Below are 18,457 nucleotides of genomic sequence, written 5' to 3'. Positions count from 1 at the left end.
GAGATGGCGCTGATATCAAATATTTTACTCTTAATAACTGCCATCTATCAGCATTTTATGAACAAAATTAGTGTCTATGTACTCCATTAGGTGTCGCTATTAGTAAAAATTTAATATTGACAACATTAAATCAAAAACTCTATTTTGAACAGTATTTTCTTAAAATATTATTAATAATTATGTAAAATAAATATTAGACAGGCTATCATTTAATAAATGAACGATGTACACTTAATAATAACGCAAACGCAGCAATTCATTGAAATTGCCCGCATACGTAAAATACGTTTCGTTCAGATTTCGTTAGCAGCGAACGGAACGCAGTGTCCGTCGTATAGATCGCTGGCTGGCTGTCTGGCTGAAAATAGTGAACGAAGTATGAGTTTTCGAATATGTTCGATTAAAAAGTGAAGTGAATTAGTGAGTGACTGTCATCCTGCAAGATGGTTGATGACGTGAATATTGCGGAAACCGCTGAATGTAAAGGTATCAGTGCAATAAAAGTTAAAACGTGCTGTTATGTGTAATAAGTGTTTAAATACCGTCTAACCCTAAACCGTGTCGTGGCCCCACGTCGTGGGTCTGTGCACCGCTTTCGAGAATGTCCGCAGTGGTTCGCCCGTCGCAAGTGTTATGTTTTGTTTTTATCTTTATTAGGCGTCTTTTTTAGCGTCGTGGTATGTTCTATTATTAGCTAAATGCGTGCCAGACGGTTACAAGTGCGCAGGAATGTGCTAAAAATGAGTACTAATGTCATTCCATGCAATATTCATGGCCTGAACCCAAATTTCGGCCAATTGCATCGTTAAATTACCGTTATTTGATTTTTTTTGCAGTCTTGTGAGCTATTTCGTGCCCAAGTTGCCTTATGTAATGTATATTTAATCATTTGTTGACCTTATGATGCTATACTTGAGTCATATGCACCATATGATTGTTCTGACATTTCCGTACTTAAGGCAACAGTAGGTGTCATGTTGATGAATTTTGCACTTGTTCTTGTATTTGTGCATACTTTCTCTACCTATAGTTCGTTTTTTTTAGCATTAGAAAGAACTTGAAATAAGGTAAGCGATCTTGACATGACTTTTAATTGAAAAACGCTTTTTATAAATCAGTAAGTTCTATTACTTATGAAAGCAGAAGAATATAAATGATTGTATTAGATTCATAATTGTTACATATTTGCCGTAACTTATTTTTAAAATGTGTTTTTCAATTAAAAGACACATCAAGATTGTTTACCTTATTTCTAATGCTAAAAAAACGAACTATAATTTTAGGCAAAACAAATTTCTGTTATAAAATGTAAGTGATAGGTAGTTGAGAAATTAAATTTATCGCTTGAGTAATAATGATAAGCTTTAGCCCCGTATTACGCCGATATATTAGTTTCTTGATAACAGGATAAACAAAGGATAATAATATTACTACAGCACTAAATCAAGTTACAGCTGTCAAAGAGAGAACATGTTGCAAATAATATGAAATTTGTTTTCACATTAACATTGAGTTACATTGAACAAATTAACTATTTTTTTTAGTATCAACTCTGCATTGCAGTAATATGATTTTTGTAAGGGCAATGTGCACAACATATTGTGTTAAGGGCCACTTGTATATTCTGCCGTGCTAACAACATATGCAGTAATCGCATTTGAAAAGTCATGCAATTGTTTATCTTATTCTCTTTGAATAAGTTATTTATTTAAACGATGATTTTCATGCAAGTACTGCACATACAATAAGCAGGGCACTATTACACATTTGAAATATAACATAACATTCTGGCAAACCAATTTTTTCAATCGCAGTGGAATAAAATAAATATACACTTCTCATTGTTTGGGGTGATAATACTAATTGCAAAATTTCAAACTAAATGTGCCACCTTAAGATGTAGATTTAGAAAATTGAAATTTAGGTAGATATTTGCTGAGAGGATCAAAGGATTTACCTGTGTTTGAAGTTAAGTGACACAAGTGATTCTGAGCAAGTGAGCTGAAATATTACATTGACAATGATTAAATTCATTCATAAAGTGGCCTTGCAATTTTGCATTTGGTTGTTCTCCCTCATACCGTTAATATTTCTAGTGCATAACATGATAATTCCACCTCTCTTATCTAGGAGTGTTTGTATTGGATTAATAACCTGCTATCAGGCTGATAATGGCCACTTCTGCCTCGAACAATATCTGAAACAATACCATGCAAATTGCACATGATAATTTGCATTCCTGTTTATTTGGTTTAAAAAAAATAGTACATTACATACCTAGGGAGGTGAATGCGTAAATGCTCCAGATCTAAGGTGTTTGTAGCCCGAACCGAAGGTGAGGGCCATAAATATGCGATCTGGGGCTTTACGAATTACCGCCCGTGGTTTGTTTAAAGTTTTACGTCTTGTCTTGGCCAGGAAGTGAGATTTTCTTCTCGCGTAGCGGGAAGAAAATCCCACTTACAGGCCTAGGGTGACGTAAAATATTTATTCCATTAGCCAGGGGTGTTATGTTATGATCTGTTATTACAGACTACTACTACTACCTACTTTCAATTAATTTGCAAATTCTATGTCTATTCCTAAAGCTGCAATCGGCAGAGTGCTAAATTGTGACGGAGGATGCTACAAAATAATATAGATGTACTCTTTCACTTTCCAAGAAACCTGTAGCCACAGTACAGTGGCTACATGCTACATTAACTCTTGGTTACATCTCAGGCTGAATTTGAGTCAAACTTAATTGAGCATACTGTTAATACATTTACTGTGTAATAATCAAAGGGGCTATATGTTTATTATTTTTCAGTTTAAAAGTGCTCATTGAATGTTAATTGAATTTATAATTGTTGTTAACAGAATGAAATTATTACCAAAATTATATTATGTATAATCATAATCAGATATGTTTTTCTGTACAAAATCAAAGATATCACACTATTTATTAAAATTGCTCAGTTATCACTATACATGATTTCAACTAATTGGAAATCTTAGCCCATTACCCATTCTTGAGTGTTGACTGTTGACATTCTATGCATAATTCATCAGCGATGTCATGACTCACTCACTGAATGGACATGTCATCTAAATATACACTGGTAGTATAAACAGTACAAAAGCATTTCACTGTGCTAGAAAGTATCTACTTTACCTAATTAGTAATATCAAAATGCAGTATTTCATTCAGCCTTGTCATATGTTTGAAAAACATCTGGTTGTATTAATTGGGTACTTTGATAGATTATGATTTTGGTCAATAAACTGGTTCTTTCTGGTGCTGCATTTTCTTAGTCACAGAAAAACTTAATTCTTTATAATAGACAGCTACAAAAGTTGCGAAAAACAATAGCAAAATACCTAGCTATTTAACATTAAAGGAAATATCATAACATAATCAAAAGATGATTATCATTATGACAGTCTGACTCAACTCGTTAAATAATCAAATTCAAAATCAATAAACCCATTTTACGGCCAAACCCACTAATAACTGGACATATTAAAATTGATTCATAACACGGGTCTTTGGTAATGTAATCAAATCAGCATTTTGTCAATGGCGAGATGGCGACCTTGACTTAACTAAAACTGATTTTGAACTTTATTTACTAAGGAAAAAAGTGGAGACTTCCATATCGTTATTGCCGTTGTTGCTGATCAAAAATGCACTCTTGGCTCAGGCGTTTAAGTTGTGAAATCTTGTAGGTGTCTTGGTATTTCGGATGTAACCTTATGTGAAACCTACATGTTCGGATTTGGGTATTTACTTAGTAAGATTAACTTGACACGACATTTCGTAGGTATGTAGGCTGCATATCCACCTACTCATAGCATAATTGATGACGTCTGTGGGGTATGGGTCTATGGTTAATTCAATGTTAGGTATATGTTTGTCGAACCGGTAGCGGTTGACAAAGCAGGTGAATAACCTGATTAGTCAGTGCTTCCTTGACAGTTTCGTTTTTGGTTTAGCTAGGTGGTTGTAAGTTGTAAGGATATTGTAGGAATTGGTAGATAGGTTATTTATTAATATGAATACTCAAAAACGTAGGTATTAATAATTACGTGTTTGAGTATTCATATATCTATCTAATACCTTTAAACGAGCAATTCTTTATTTATATATACGGTACCTATTATGGATCTCGGAAACGGCTCTAACGATTTCGAGGAAATTTGCGATAAATCGATCTAGCTAGGTCTTATCTCTGGGAAAATCCGCATTTTTGAGTTTTTATATGTTTTCCGAGCAAAGCCAGATATTATATTTGGGTGCATTACATTTGTTATAATTACTTTTCATATATTATAGTTTGATATATCGTTATTTTGAATAACGTAATAAATGGCATACTACCGTAATACCTAATTAACGATATACATAATGTTATTATTGGTATAATGGTCATAAGGTATATTTACACTTCGTCTAATACACATTGCCATATTTATTACATACTCTAAAGCATATTATTTGTTATAACAAGTGACATCACATAATTATTTATGTAGCATAATAGTTGCATGACATAAATGGATTAGGTTAGGTTGGAACTGCGACTCCGCACAAACGAATAACTACCTAACAAAAGGAGGGTTAGGTTAGGTTAGAAGTTTGACCCTCCGTAGAATAAAATATTCTATCAAAAAAGTGGTTTAGGTTAGGTTTGAACTGCGATCCCCGCAGAACGAAATCCGTGAAAAAATAGGTTAGGTTAGGTTAGAACTGCGACCACCCTAGAATAAAATAGCTAGCAAAAGCAGTAGGCCTGCGTACTAGTTATAAAAACTAAAAAGTATGTAAAACTTTACGTTATCAGTATATGAAATATGTCAAAAAAAATTATACGATATATGTATTTATACATGATAAAATTGTATGAAGTATTACGTTATACAAAAATATAATATAACAAATGTCATTATAAAACATGTCTATATACTATTTGAAAATTATATTACATTAGGCATTATATCAATGAAAGTTTAGATGAAATCACTATATAATAAAGGAAACGTATAGTAAAAATTACATTATAACATACAATAATATATCAAATGGCATTATAACAAATGTATGATAGTTTTTTCATAATTATATTAAACATTACACACCCATTATATTTACATATGACGAAGCGCTGGTGGCCTAGCCTAGCGGTAAGAGCGTACGACTTTCTATCCGGTGGTCGCGGGTTCAAACCCCGGCTCGTACCAATGAGTTTTTGTGAACTTTGTACGATATATCATTTGATATTTACCAATTGCTTTTCGGTGAAGGAAAACATCATGACGAAACCGGACTAATCCCAACAAGGCCTGGTTTCCCCTCTGGGTTGGAAGGTCAGATAGTCGCTTTTCGAGTCTATAATCATAATCAAAACCAAAATAACTCAATATTGTGAACGTCACAGCTTGTTTAATTCGAACCAATTTGGCTTTCAGAAGGGGAAGTCCACAGGAATGGTATTACGCAAAGTTATCGATTTCGTGCTCACATCCTTGGACAGATCGCAAAACTGCTCTAGTATTTTTTGCGATCTGTCAAATGCGTTTGACTGTATCCGCCATGATGTACTCTTATATAAATTAGAGTACTATGGATTCAAACACCAAGAACTAGATTTAAGAAAAAGCTATCTTAATAACAGAAGTCAAAAAGTATACATTAATGGAACATGTTCGCGTGGAATCAATGTCAATGTTGGTGTACCGCAAGGGTCTATCTTGGGCCCAATTTTATTCTTAATTTATGTAAATGATCTACCTGAGTGCATACCTAATTACACTATTGTTACACTATTTGCAGACGATACACATGTGGGCTTAAAAGATACAGACCTAGCTAATCTGGAACAGAAAATTAAGAGTATCATGATAACGCTTGGAAAATGGTTTAATGCTAACGGAATTATTTCAAACTATAACAAAGCTACGATATTGACATACCAAAATAAAAATAAAATTGTCAGCATAAATACTAGTGACTTAGGATTAACAAATGTAACTTTCACAATATTTCTAGGATATCACATTGACAATAAAATAAACCACTCATTTCACATTGACAAAATTTGTAATAAAATTGCTTCTGGAAATTACGCACTATTAAAACTGAGGCCCTTAATAAATCGTAAAACACTTATATCGGCTTACTACGCACTTGTTCACGCTCATCTAAATTATGCCGTAACTACTTGGGGCAATGCTGTTGGAATACAAAGAATTCTTATATCACAAAAACGAGCTATAAGAGCTATTTAGTTTACGCAAAGGCACTTCAGCCAGAGAATTCTTTATAACAAGTCGAATTATGACAGTAATTTCATTATTTATATCGATACCTTTTGGGTTCAATTGGCGTAAAGGTCATTTTGGAGAAAATTAGTTATATACCATATATATATACATTATATGGTATATAATTAATTTTCGCCAAAATGTCCTTTACGCCAATTGAACCCAGATGTATCGATTAGGGATTGCAATCCGGATTATTCGAACTTCGAAAATCCGGATTATCCGCCAATTTTTCAATCCGTTTCTAAATTCGGATTTTTAAACCCAAATCCGAATTTTCGGATTTTTTGTTAAATTATTATACAATTGCCTTTTGCACCGTTAAAATGTTCTGATTACTGCAAATACGCGTCAAGCGGGTAGAGGGGGGGTTGCCTGGCTCACTCACTGGCCTTGGGCCTTACCCCCTCCGTGCCTTAATTGATCTTAAATCTCCAATTTACTTCAGCGACGAAGAAATAACAACGCTAAAGTGTATGCAAGCATCACTTGAAATCGTCAAAACGACAGTGGAAGTACTGTGCCGCAAAGACGCGACTTTATTGACGGCACATGTTAGTTTAAAGCTAATGATAAACACTTTGGAAAGCTACGAGGATTCGTTTTCAAATAAACTAACGACAGCTTTAAAACGACGCATTTCGGAAAGGCGTCTAGAGAATGTGACTGAGACATTGCAGTACTTGCATAATTATCAACAGGTCATTTCACAGTCCAATGACGAACTATTTAAGATACCAACGTTCGGGCAAATCAAGGACACCATTTGCAACGTAGCTGCGACTGCCTCCTCGTTGACCTCACCATCCTCGAATCAAATCATCCCTATCCCTTCAACGAGTTCGATGACATCTAATGGCGAACAAATACAACACATGCCAGATAATGTTATGACATATAAAGAAAAGTTAAACAGGCAGCTGTCTCTGCTCACCCAAAGAGAAACCACAAGTACAGCAGAAGACACACCAGAAGCGCCTGATTCGGCAACTTTAGTGCATATAGAGATGGCTGTGTATGAAAATGGAGGAAAGATGGGTCCCATGCTATCATCAGTCTACAAAAACTTATTAGCTATCCCTCCAACAAGTGTAGAGCCAGAGAGGGCATTTTCCGCAGCTGGGATGCTGTGTACCTAACCGCTTAAGAACGCGCCTTATTGACTCTACACTTGACGCTCTAATTTTCTTAAGATTTCCCTTGTTAGAGAAGCGTGAATAGCGTGATCCTGCTTCCTAGCTTCAGTACCTAACCTATCTGCTTGGGATTAGGATTATAACACATCTCTACCACTGCCACTAAAATGACGCTGCATTACCGGTACCGCGTTAGCGCGTTACATGTTTCCCCGCGATACCTGGGCGGATCGAGAGTGAAACAATAGCTAATCCGTGAGGTGCGGTTCTGGTTGTCCTTTTTTCTTCTTGATAAGCTCCCGACGCTGTCATGTTTCGCGACGAAATATGTAACGGGGTACTGCGATATAGGCCTGCCTCAATAAATTGCTCTGAATGAAGTCTTAGCATATAAGATAATATTTGTAACTGACGATTCGAAAATGCTTGTTGCTCTACTCAATAAAGAATATTTTGACTTTCACTTTGACTTAGGTTCCGCAACTTCCGCAGTGGAGATGTGCTAAAACCCCCAAGAAATTTTGATCTCAGTGTTGTGACTGTAGGATTCTTAATTAAAATTATTAAAGAAGATATTTTTTTGTTTCCAAATTGCTTTTGTTATTGATATAATATGTCGGAGAATAGCAAATTGTGCCATCTATCGTCTTCAAGAGGCGTTTTATCACACAACATTTGACAAATAGAGCAAACTAGGGTGTTACGTACACCTGAGTGGCATTCGACGCAGTTCCGCCGAGGCGTCATAGAGTGCGCTGTCAAAACAATTGAAATCCAGAACAATTGAAGTCATGCTGTCAATCGATGTTCAGATGAGAACGAACGGGAGAAGATGACGTCTGTGGCCTTCTGTGGCGGTTCCTGGGTCAAATCCACTGGTTTGCTTAAGATAAGAAACGTATCGCGTGCTGTGATTTGTAATGAGTCTTGTGCAGTAAAGATTGTGAGTTGAACATCGTGGAACAACTGTGGAATGAACTGTCGCCAGCGGTATTTCCGGACCGATACGACCTACAAACCTTCAAGAAAAGAGCGTACTCCCATCTTAAAGGCCGGCAACGCGCTTGCAACCCTTCTGGTGTTGCGGGTGTCCATGGGCGGCGGTAATCGCTTACCATCAGGTGATCCGTCTGCTCGTTTGCCTCCTATTTCATAAAAAAAAAAAAAAAAAAATCGTATTTCATTGAAGGTCCTCGTCATCCACTATTGAAGGTTCTGATGTGCTGCCTAAAGTATGATACGCCCACAATTCAATTAACTGTGTAATTAATATAACTTGTTATTTGATCATAAGACTATTACAGTAAATAAAAAGACTAATTTCTTATTAGAAAGTCGTTTTTTTTTTTACTCCTGGTACCAACAAAACATTCCCTGAATCCGGATTTTATCCGAAGTTCGGATTTCGGCGTGAAAATTATCCGAAAATCCGGATTTTGTAAAATAGATTCGGATTTGCAATCCCTAGTATCGATATTTAATAGCCTGTTAGAAATCCATAGAAGTAAAAATGATTTTAAAACTCGGAAGGACATTCACACATATAACACGCGTAATAAGGATAAGCTATGCGTTCCTACGACAAAGCTAATAAAAACATTTAAGCAAGGTATCTCCTTAAAAGTTACCCTTTACAACCTATTGCCTTTACAAATAACGAATTTAACATATATAGAATTTAACGGTAAACTTAAACGTTTCTTTCAATGTAACCCATTTTACTCAATCAATGAATTTACAGGTAAAATGAAAAATAATGACTTTCTTATATAAAATAATTCTCAGCATACTTTTATTTACACTCTATGAAATTGACGTACCTATATTTGATCATTTACTAGGTTAATAATAAATTTTGATTTATATAATTTTAGCTACCTATTAAGACATTGTATGATTAGTTTTAGCAATGAGCTGTATTTGACTTGCTAGATGTAACGTTATTTTGTTACTTGGCCAAATAAAGAAACTTGAAACTTTGTAAAAACTAGTGCCTACGCCAATTCTCGGGATTAGTTGCCAAGCGGACCCCAGGCTCCTATGAGGAGATAACGCGAGGAAGATGAAGACGATGATATGATTACCTATATTTTCATATAGGTAAGTAGGTTAATTCTATTTTCATATACGTTATATTTCACCCCTTTCGTACCTCACCTACCTCCTATAGTTCGTTTTTTTTAGCATTAGAAATAAGGTAAACAATCTTGATGTGTCTTTTAATTGAAAAACACATTTTAAAAATAAGTTACGGCAAATATGTAACAATTATGCATCTAATACCATCATTTATATTCTTCTGCTTTCATAAGTAATAGTTTCTGATTTTTAAAAAGCGTTTTTCAATTAAAAGACATATCAAGATCGCTTACCTTCTTTGAAGTTCTTTCTAATGCTAAAAAAAACGAACTATAATAGTCTACTGGTAGGTACTCTATCGAACATAGAACGTAGATCTCTTTACGACATCCAGCCCGATATCGCTATCTACTGATAAGCGAGATGTCGGAATGTGGAGAGCTATCGATCAGGTCAATAATGTTTACATTGGTACCTCAATGTGTAGATAACTAAGTAATATCATAGCATTACACTAGTTATTATAAACTCTGGTCGTATTTCTTATATTTCTCGCTTATTAATGAATCCTTGTGGTTTTAGTTGATTTTGAAAGAAATTACGGGGTAGAATAGAGAGTCGGAGAAGGGCGAAATAAAAGTAAGCAGGTAATATTATATAATGAATAAGCTAACTCAGCAATCTCAACACTCACTCTGAACACAATCAATATTGTGAAAATAAATAAATATAATACCGACATATGTTTAGGAAGGCAAGAATTGTATCGAAAAGTTCACGGTTAAGACAACTTTAGAATATATTCTTTAAAACACGTCTATCGAGAGCACTTACTCCTACATTACGCCTTCTCAATAATGTAGGTAATCTACTACTTTACAAAGCTCTACACATGTCGACACCTAAGAGCCTAAATCGACAAGAAACTTTCCTTTCATGGTATGTTATACTCGTAAGTAGGCATATTTACTTACAGCAACCTTATTTACATCTTATTTGAAGTTGAGCGCAGACAGTCAGTACAGAGAGAGACGATTATCTGCGTATAACCTACGGTAATTATAATAATTAGTCAACTAACATTTTGTTATAGAAATCAAAATTTTCTATTCCGTGTCAGAAATCGCCTCCTTAATCATAATTTAAGAATCATATTTGATGTAATAACTCAATTTTATATTCATCTGTTGCTTGTTCAGATAATGATCTCAGAATACAGAGTTGACTCACTGACCGTTGAAACACCTACGCACAAACACCTTAACAGACTGCATTATTACTAAGATTATTTTATTAAATATCTACCATAAGTGCCACGATCGATTCCGTAACGTCATATCGGGATTGTCCATAGTCTTAGGGGCCCACTGATTAACAGTCCGCCGGACGGTATCGGCCTGTCAGTTAGAACAAAATTTTGACAGTTCCGAACAACTGACAGGCCTCACAGGCCGATACCGTCAGGTGGACAGTTAATCAGTGGGCCCCTTGCATATATGAGATATTACTAATCTGATCGTTTACACAAATTTAAATTGCACCAAAAGGTATTTTGAATCTCTTAATCTAATCTAAACCATGATAACCCTGCGAACTATGTGTAAAATTCGGAGGGATGAAATTCATCTGACAAGACTTTTCTTGCTATTTTTTATGAATAAGGAAAGCTAATATGAGAAAAGGTATACCGAAAGAACAAGGTGTCAGAGACTGGAAAAATGAAGGAAGTGAATGACGAGATGACAGGCGTTATGAAATAAGCAAGATATTATGAATAAAATGATATTCATTTAAAGTGTAAACAACGTTATTTACGGTATTTGACGTCTGTCACTCACAACAGCAATACTACGTAAAATGTTTTGCACATCGAAATCACAAAGGAAAACAACTGCACTGCGAACGTTTACGTTCTACGTCTTTTTTTTTTTAATTTTAGGGTTGGCCGGACACCACCGTTATGAATCGGTAGTCGTCTAAGTAAATCGATATGAATTTTTCATTTTTCTTTTAATAAAAATAAGGAAAAGGTGGATAATTAACTGTAAATATGGATATATTTATCGTCACTTAACAGACAACAAATTTGACACAGTAATAACATAAATAAACTTTAAAATAGATCCCCAGTTAGTTTCAATTTTGACGATGGGTGCGACCTACTCGGTCGGTGTATTAAATACACCGACCAACCGGTAGCTTGCGGGAAAACCATATAATTCTAGCTTTATTTAAATCTCAAATAAAAATTCATTATACGTCACAATTCGATACCTCAGTCTACGTGCCATCCAATCGTAATCGCTTGCTGTGACAATCGATTTGCGTTAGTTACATCTCTATATACGTCAGTCATAATGTGTCAAATACCGCAAATAACGTTGTTTACACTATAGTAATTTGTCTGAGATTCATTTGGGTCTTAATTCTTAACAAATATGTAAACTAGGAGCAACTGTATTATGACGAATCAGGTTTATATTGTACGCTCATGCGACCTCACGTGGGATATTAGATTAATGCATAACATATTTATTAGCTAACATGATAATGTTGCTCAAAAATGTCGTCTGAAGTCTCTTGATAAGACAAGGAAATATTTATCATCATTCTACCTACCTTGCTAGAGAGTATGTAAACTTGTTTCCAATATAGAATTCGCAGGATTTGTTGTCATAAAAAGTCGAGATCCGGCTCCCTGCATAGGTAAGTTAACCTACTTATCTAACAGCATATTGCCTATTCATCTAATATTTCAACAATCATAATAATTATGTTGTTACTATAGTCATAGTCACTTTACATCATTTTTCCTCAAGTAAATACGCATACCTACCTTAAATTGCCGCTATCAATCAGCTCTGAAAGTACCAAAACAGCTGTTCTTTTACCCCCGCATGATTAAACATGCCAATGGTCTCCTACCAAAAGCTTACATGTTCTTGTTCGGTGTCCTAGTTGACTGTATTGTAAACCTTACCATAAGAGCTATAAGACCGACTTTGCATCTAGGCTAGGATTGATATACGAGCGTGATAAAGCAATCGATTTACAACTCATCAGGTTAAATTTGTGTGATAGCTGCAAGGTTAACTAGACCTAATATATGATAAACATGGAGTAGCGTTATATTCACGTATCAATATTTCGTCAGGTGACAAGCAAAAGTCACTAATTACTAAAAAAAATTTAAACAATAATCGACCTTCTTCTAGTACTAATATGGTTCACTATGGCTATGAACTTGTGGTGGTAATTAGTGAGTTTTGCTTGTCACCTGACGATTTAAGGAAATACATCGAGTCCATCTAAGTTAACTTTGCACCGACTTTAACAACATAAAGCGTGAGAGTGACATTATACCTATACTTACGTCTTTTTTCATAGAAATTTGACATTAATGCTGATATTGCTACATTTTGTCATTGCAAATATGTCATGTGCTGCATGTGCATGGCCCGACTCTAATTATATTCGAACTATCATAATTATCATAAATAGGTGAACAAAAAAAATATAAATCAAGTATCTTAATGGATAAAAATATAATACTGCATTTTAAATTAGGTGTTGTACAGAGTATAATAGAGACGATCATAATAATTAACGAAACCTGACACGAATTAAGAAAAAAATCTCACAATTTATTACATTTTTTTTATTAAACTTAGATTTACCTAATAAATACCTACATTTTACTTTTTACTGAAAGAAAAATACCTACAAGCGCGAAACCTGTAAATCATTACGTCTTCTATGATTACAGTTATTTGTTTTACAAGTGGGCAAAGTTGTTGTTTAACCGCTCGTGCTAAATTGCTGAAATTTCCAAAATTGATTCCATGAAAGATTCCATGATTGAATTGAGTGCAAAGTAATAAGCCTAAGTATAAGCCTTTCCGAACTGGTGTGGTGAAAAATTTGTGATTAAATAATTGACGTCTGTTAATGTTGATGCTAACATAAGTTTTCTTAAAGTTGTTTTTGAAGTGAAAACTTCTTTAGCGGCGCTGAGCACTTTTTGAGGTGGTGAAAAAATGATAAACTCGATTCAGACGCGTAACGTAACGGTGACGTCATGTTTCACGGACAATGTTATTCAGCAAAGAACTTTAGTCATAACGTATCATAATCAGGTCAATTATTTAAAACTGGACTTTTATATTAAGCAATAAAGCTCAATGTTCTAATCTTGTACGGGCTGAAATACGAGGATCTCACAGTTACATAACTTTATATCACTCCAATATAATTCAATAAAGCTACATCTTGATGAAATCGCTAATAAAAGTGAACTCTAGTACTGGTGAATAAAACTCAAAATATCATGACCAAATATATTTAGATGCGAGGTCTGCAAGGTAACTTTACATTTTCTATTCGAATTTTAAACAATTAACGCTACAATTTTAAGCTCACTGGCCAGCAATTTCGGAACTAAAGTTTTTCAATAGAAAGGAGGATGTGTCAATTATACATAGTTTTGCAGTCATTTTGGACTAGTCATTGAGTTTTCACTTCTGTCGGCACTCCCGGAGTGCAACCCGTTGTTTTTTTTATTTTATAAAAACTGACTATGGTATGTCATGTTGAGTATGTTGTTAGTGGTATGTGGCACCCGCAGGCCTTACTTAGCCAAAACGACAATTATGTAGCATACGATACTTATGCAGTTATGCTATTTTGAGGAACAGAGTTAAAACATTTTAATATAATAGCTATAGGTAATAAATAATAATATACCTACATATTTAAGTCATTATACGTAAGTATAATGACAATGTAATGAGTAATCATTATATACTATACTGTGTGTGTTCTTGGTTGTATTCTATGACAGATAAAAGGCGTAGAAAAATTGATTTATTTCACGCTTCCTATTTCTATTTTGCAATGAAATATAATTATAAAATATGTACTTTGAGACATAGTTATTTTCTGGTTTGTTTATAACAAAATATTATCTTTTTTTTATCGAGCTGACGGTTTAATACCCTGTCTCCTTCTACGAACATGTAACTAGAGCCAGAGGTAATCACTGAGACAGTGATAACGGTTCCGTAGTGACACTCCACTTATTTACTTAATAACGTAATAGCCTATCATTTTATAAACTAGAATTGTAACTTATGATTAAGAATTTTTTATACGATATGAGTATAAAGCTGTGTGTGAATAAGCGCTTATTATTTTGATTAAAAGACGACCAAATTCCAAGCCCCCTACAACTATGTAACTATTTACAAATAAAATCAATAAACCTATTGATTTCCACGTTCAATGAGTTGTGGCATTCCATTCACTAATTGATTGCAGTATGTGTGTCAACACGCGTGTGTGCGTGCTTTGCATTAATTGGGTCAAAGCTTGGAGGGTTTAAGGCGTTTAGTCCATTTGCTTTCCAAATGTTCTACCTAGCGTACATCAAGTATGGAAAAAGCAGTCTATTTCTATATTTAATAAGGTCCAGTTTTGTAAAAGTTATGCTGACTGTAGCAGAAAAAGTTACCACAATTAACGAACAATACCTAAATAAAGTTACTTTGAAATTGATTAATGGAGTTAGATATATGGTCGTGTAATTATGACATGGGTCTAAATTCGTTTTTTGGCTCGTTTTGTGCCCGGTTTTTATCCACGTTATTTACCAAAAGTTACTCTTTTGGCAAGGCCCTAATGCCACCTTCGATCCGGCGGCTTCTCGGACCACACTTAACAATATATTATGAAGACTGACTTGCATGCACGTGCACCACTACACTTACCTCATATATACATATGTGGATGCCTTCGTGTTATATGAATGTTTGGCTCGTTTTGTGCCCGGTTTTTATCCACGTTATTTACCAAAAGTTACTCTTTTGGCAAGGCCCTAATGCCACCTTCGATCCGGCGGCTTCTCGGACCACACTTAACAATATATTATGAAGACTGACTTGCATGCACGTGCACCACTACACTTACCTCATATATACATATGTGGATGCCTTCGTGTTATATGAATGTATTGCTAGCCACATAAATTTAAAGGAGCACAATTCGAACCGTAACCCATTAACACTTTCGCCTGCGCGCGCGCATGCCCGGCGCCTATAAAGCGAGCTTAATGGCCGATAATCATTGGAATTGGACCGCGCCGAATCTTGACTCTTCTGCGGGAGAAAGGGTCGTTATAACTTATATTATAACACTCGTTAGTAGTTCTACAGTCATGTAAATGATGTACCTGGGCATTTTCACTTAAAAATGTAAGTAGGTACATTTTCCAAAATCCATTAACTTTTGGGTTATTTCTACTTTTTTTCTTTGTCTCATTACACTCGTGATTCTGAAATGTGAGTCTAAATAACCACAAAGGTGATGATTTTTCGAAAAAAGTACATAAATGTTACGATTATTTCTGAAAACCCCCATCTACAGTAGTAGTAGTAGTAGTAGTAGTATAAACTCTTTATTGTACAAAAAGACATATTAAAAATAACATACAATTAGTAAGAAGTACAAAGGCGAACTTATCCCTCAGTAGTACCTAACTAACTACTAAAGCACGCCACTTTTCCCGATCCTGCGCCGTAGTACAGTCACCTGCAATAATATGTTACTCTTCGAAGGCCGCAAAAATATGTGACACGCTCTTATGGCTCTACAAATAAGATCTTGTCAGATATTTTTGCGACCTTCGTTGTGTAACATATTATTGCAGGTGACTGTACCAGTACACTTTAATATCAACCACTTCTTTCTGGGATGCGGCGGCGTCTTCCTATCTCTTGAGCTTTGACGGGTTCAGTCCGTATTTTCTTTACCCACAAGTACTAATGTCCCATAGGAAATTTTCCGAAATTGCGAAATTTCACAGTTAAAAATTTCAGAAAATCTCATATTTTCCTTTGTTAAGTGTGCAATTTTCGTGAATTGCCATAGTTACGTCTCCTGGATCACATTTTGATGAGATATGATTTTTTACAAGTAGGAAAATACAGAACACAAGTGATAAGTACCTACTGTTATCTCCTGGCTCACGGGGCAGGACAGCAGCAAAAGAAATTGATTGGTTCATAAAATACATTTATGTACCTACCTATATGACACCGTAAGATTGTGAACCCGTTAGTTTACAATCTAACGTAGGTTAGGTTAGTTTATAATCTTAAAAGTAAGGTTATCGGTTGAGGACGCTGAGATTAAAGTGAACCTTAAAAAAAGTCTAACCTCCTTTTTGCATTTCAGCGTCTGCAGAAGCTCTAGACAGAGCCAGATTAGCCCGAGAAAGACGCGAAGCGGAACAAAGGAAGCGGCTCGATGAGCTGCGAGCACACGCAGCAGCCGCGCAAGCGCAGCGGGAGAAGCGGGACGAGGAGCGACGGAAGAGGCAGGCCGATCAGAGAGCGAGGGATGACGACAGGAGGGTGCAGGTAAGACATAAGATGTTATGGTGGAGCGACTAGTAAATTGTCTGGATGATGTTGAGACAGGACCAGCTTCATCTACGGTATGTGTACTCTGACGAGTCGGCCCTCAAACTCACTCTTCCTTCTATAGCAGACTTTTAAACAGTGATAAACTTTACTCAAACAAATTTACGTACAAGGGGGTTTTCAGAAAAAAAGGGTGTAAGTATTTTATACTTACATCTTTATGATACCCTAAGGAAATTCTATTTGATTAGACAAAAACTTATGCATAGTGGTTCGTGCTCGTATATAGATAGACCTATGTCTATCCGCACCTATGTGCTACGGAAATTCCATCGAAGTAGCTGCAGCAAACTGCTTGCAAAATCAAGTAACACGTCACTATTACGTACAGCATTTAGTGGGCTCTTGATTATGCAATTCCTATTTTAGACTGGGATTCATTTCTACTACCTACATAGTACGTTTTTATTGTGTCAACTTATTAATTACTTATTATTAATTTGCGTAAACCAATCATTGTATATTTTGAACCGTAATATTAAAAACATAACTTTAAAATAGCGTTTTAAATTATTTGATACATGGTATTTCTCAAACAACGGTGTCAAAGTCACATTAGTTACAGTGTCATCATCTAAACGTATTTAAAACGCCTGGGTCGCTTTTAAAGTCGCTTTAGATGCAAAACAATCAAATAAATAATTTGCGCATACATATTTTCTTTTAAAACATTCCGACGTGTAAAATGCCAGCACAAGGTAATTGCACACTGTTTTGCCTCGTGAGGTCACGGCCTTGCTCTGGTGATGTCATCTCAGTTCTCACTTGTTTAGCCATTTAGATTTATCTTAGGCTTATGGCAGTGCATGGTTTGCATTCCTGTAGTAGATTGACTTGCATTCTTGCAAGGATTATATCGTGTCAATCGTATCTAGTTATGCGGTATTATACGCTGCGTTGGAAATTCCAATTGTAATCCAACTCCAATATATTCCAACTTGGAATACATTACGGCCTATTATATGAATTTTGCACTGATGTACCTAATTTAAAAATACCTTTGAAGCGACACTAGGAGACTAGTTAAGTCTTAAAAATTTGTTTCGTAATACATATATTCAATTTATTTTCCTAAAAATATCTCTACAAAAACACACATTTCACTAATCAAAACAATATCAATCCGGTCTAATTGCGTAGAACATTCCTTGTTTCAGAAATGGATCTCGCAAATTAGCACTTTGCTTTACGAAGAACAATATTGAAAATCGATTTAAAAAAAAAAGTTAATAATAATTATTATATTGTTAGGTACGTACTTAAAGTTATTTATTCTAGTATAATGGTTTAATGGTAAAACCTGCTTTTGGGAATAAAGGATTTTACTGATTGTACAATTATTGAAAAGGCGAAATGACAGTAGTATGTAATAGGTATTATCACTTGTCAGGTGACCGGGTCAACGTTACGTAACGAGTTTATTGTCAATTATGGCTCGAGGCTAGCTTCGAGTAGGTATCT

At 35.1% G+C, this 18,457-nt stretch overlaps 1 protein-coding gene across 1 annotated transcript in view; it reads left to right on the top strand.

Moving 5' to 3' along the window:
- Window positions 1–309: 309 nt before the first annotated feature.
- Window positions 310–18,457, top strand: part of LOC134798081 (inner centromere protein-like) — a 62,695-nt gene continuing 44,547 nt past the window's right edge. The window contains exons 1-2 of the mRNA XM_063770420.1: window positions 310–486; window positions 16,749–16,933. Of these exons, the coding sequence (XP_063626490.1) occupies window positions 444–486; window positions 16,749–16,933 (228 nt within the window). The 5' untranslated portion in view covers window positions 310–443. The remainder of the gene's footprint in view (window positions 487–16,748; window positions 16,934–18,457) is intronic.

Source organism: Cydia splendana, chromosome 1, assembly GCF_910591565.1.
Source record: "Cydia splendana chromosome 1, ilCydSple1.2, whole genome shotgun sequence".
NCBI classification, from domain to species: domain Eukaryota; kingdom Metazoa; phylum Arthropoda; class Insecta; order Lepidoptera; family Tortricidae; genus Cydia; species Cydia splendana.
This window is presented reverse-complemented; position numbering and strand designations above follow the sequence as displayed.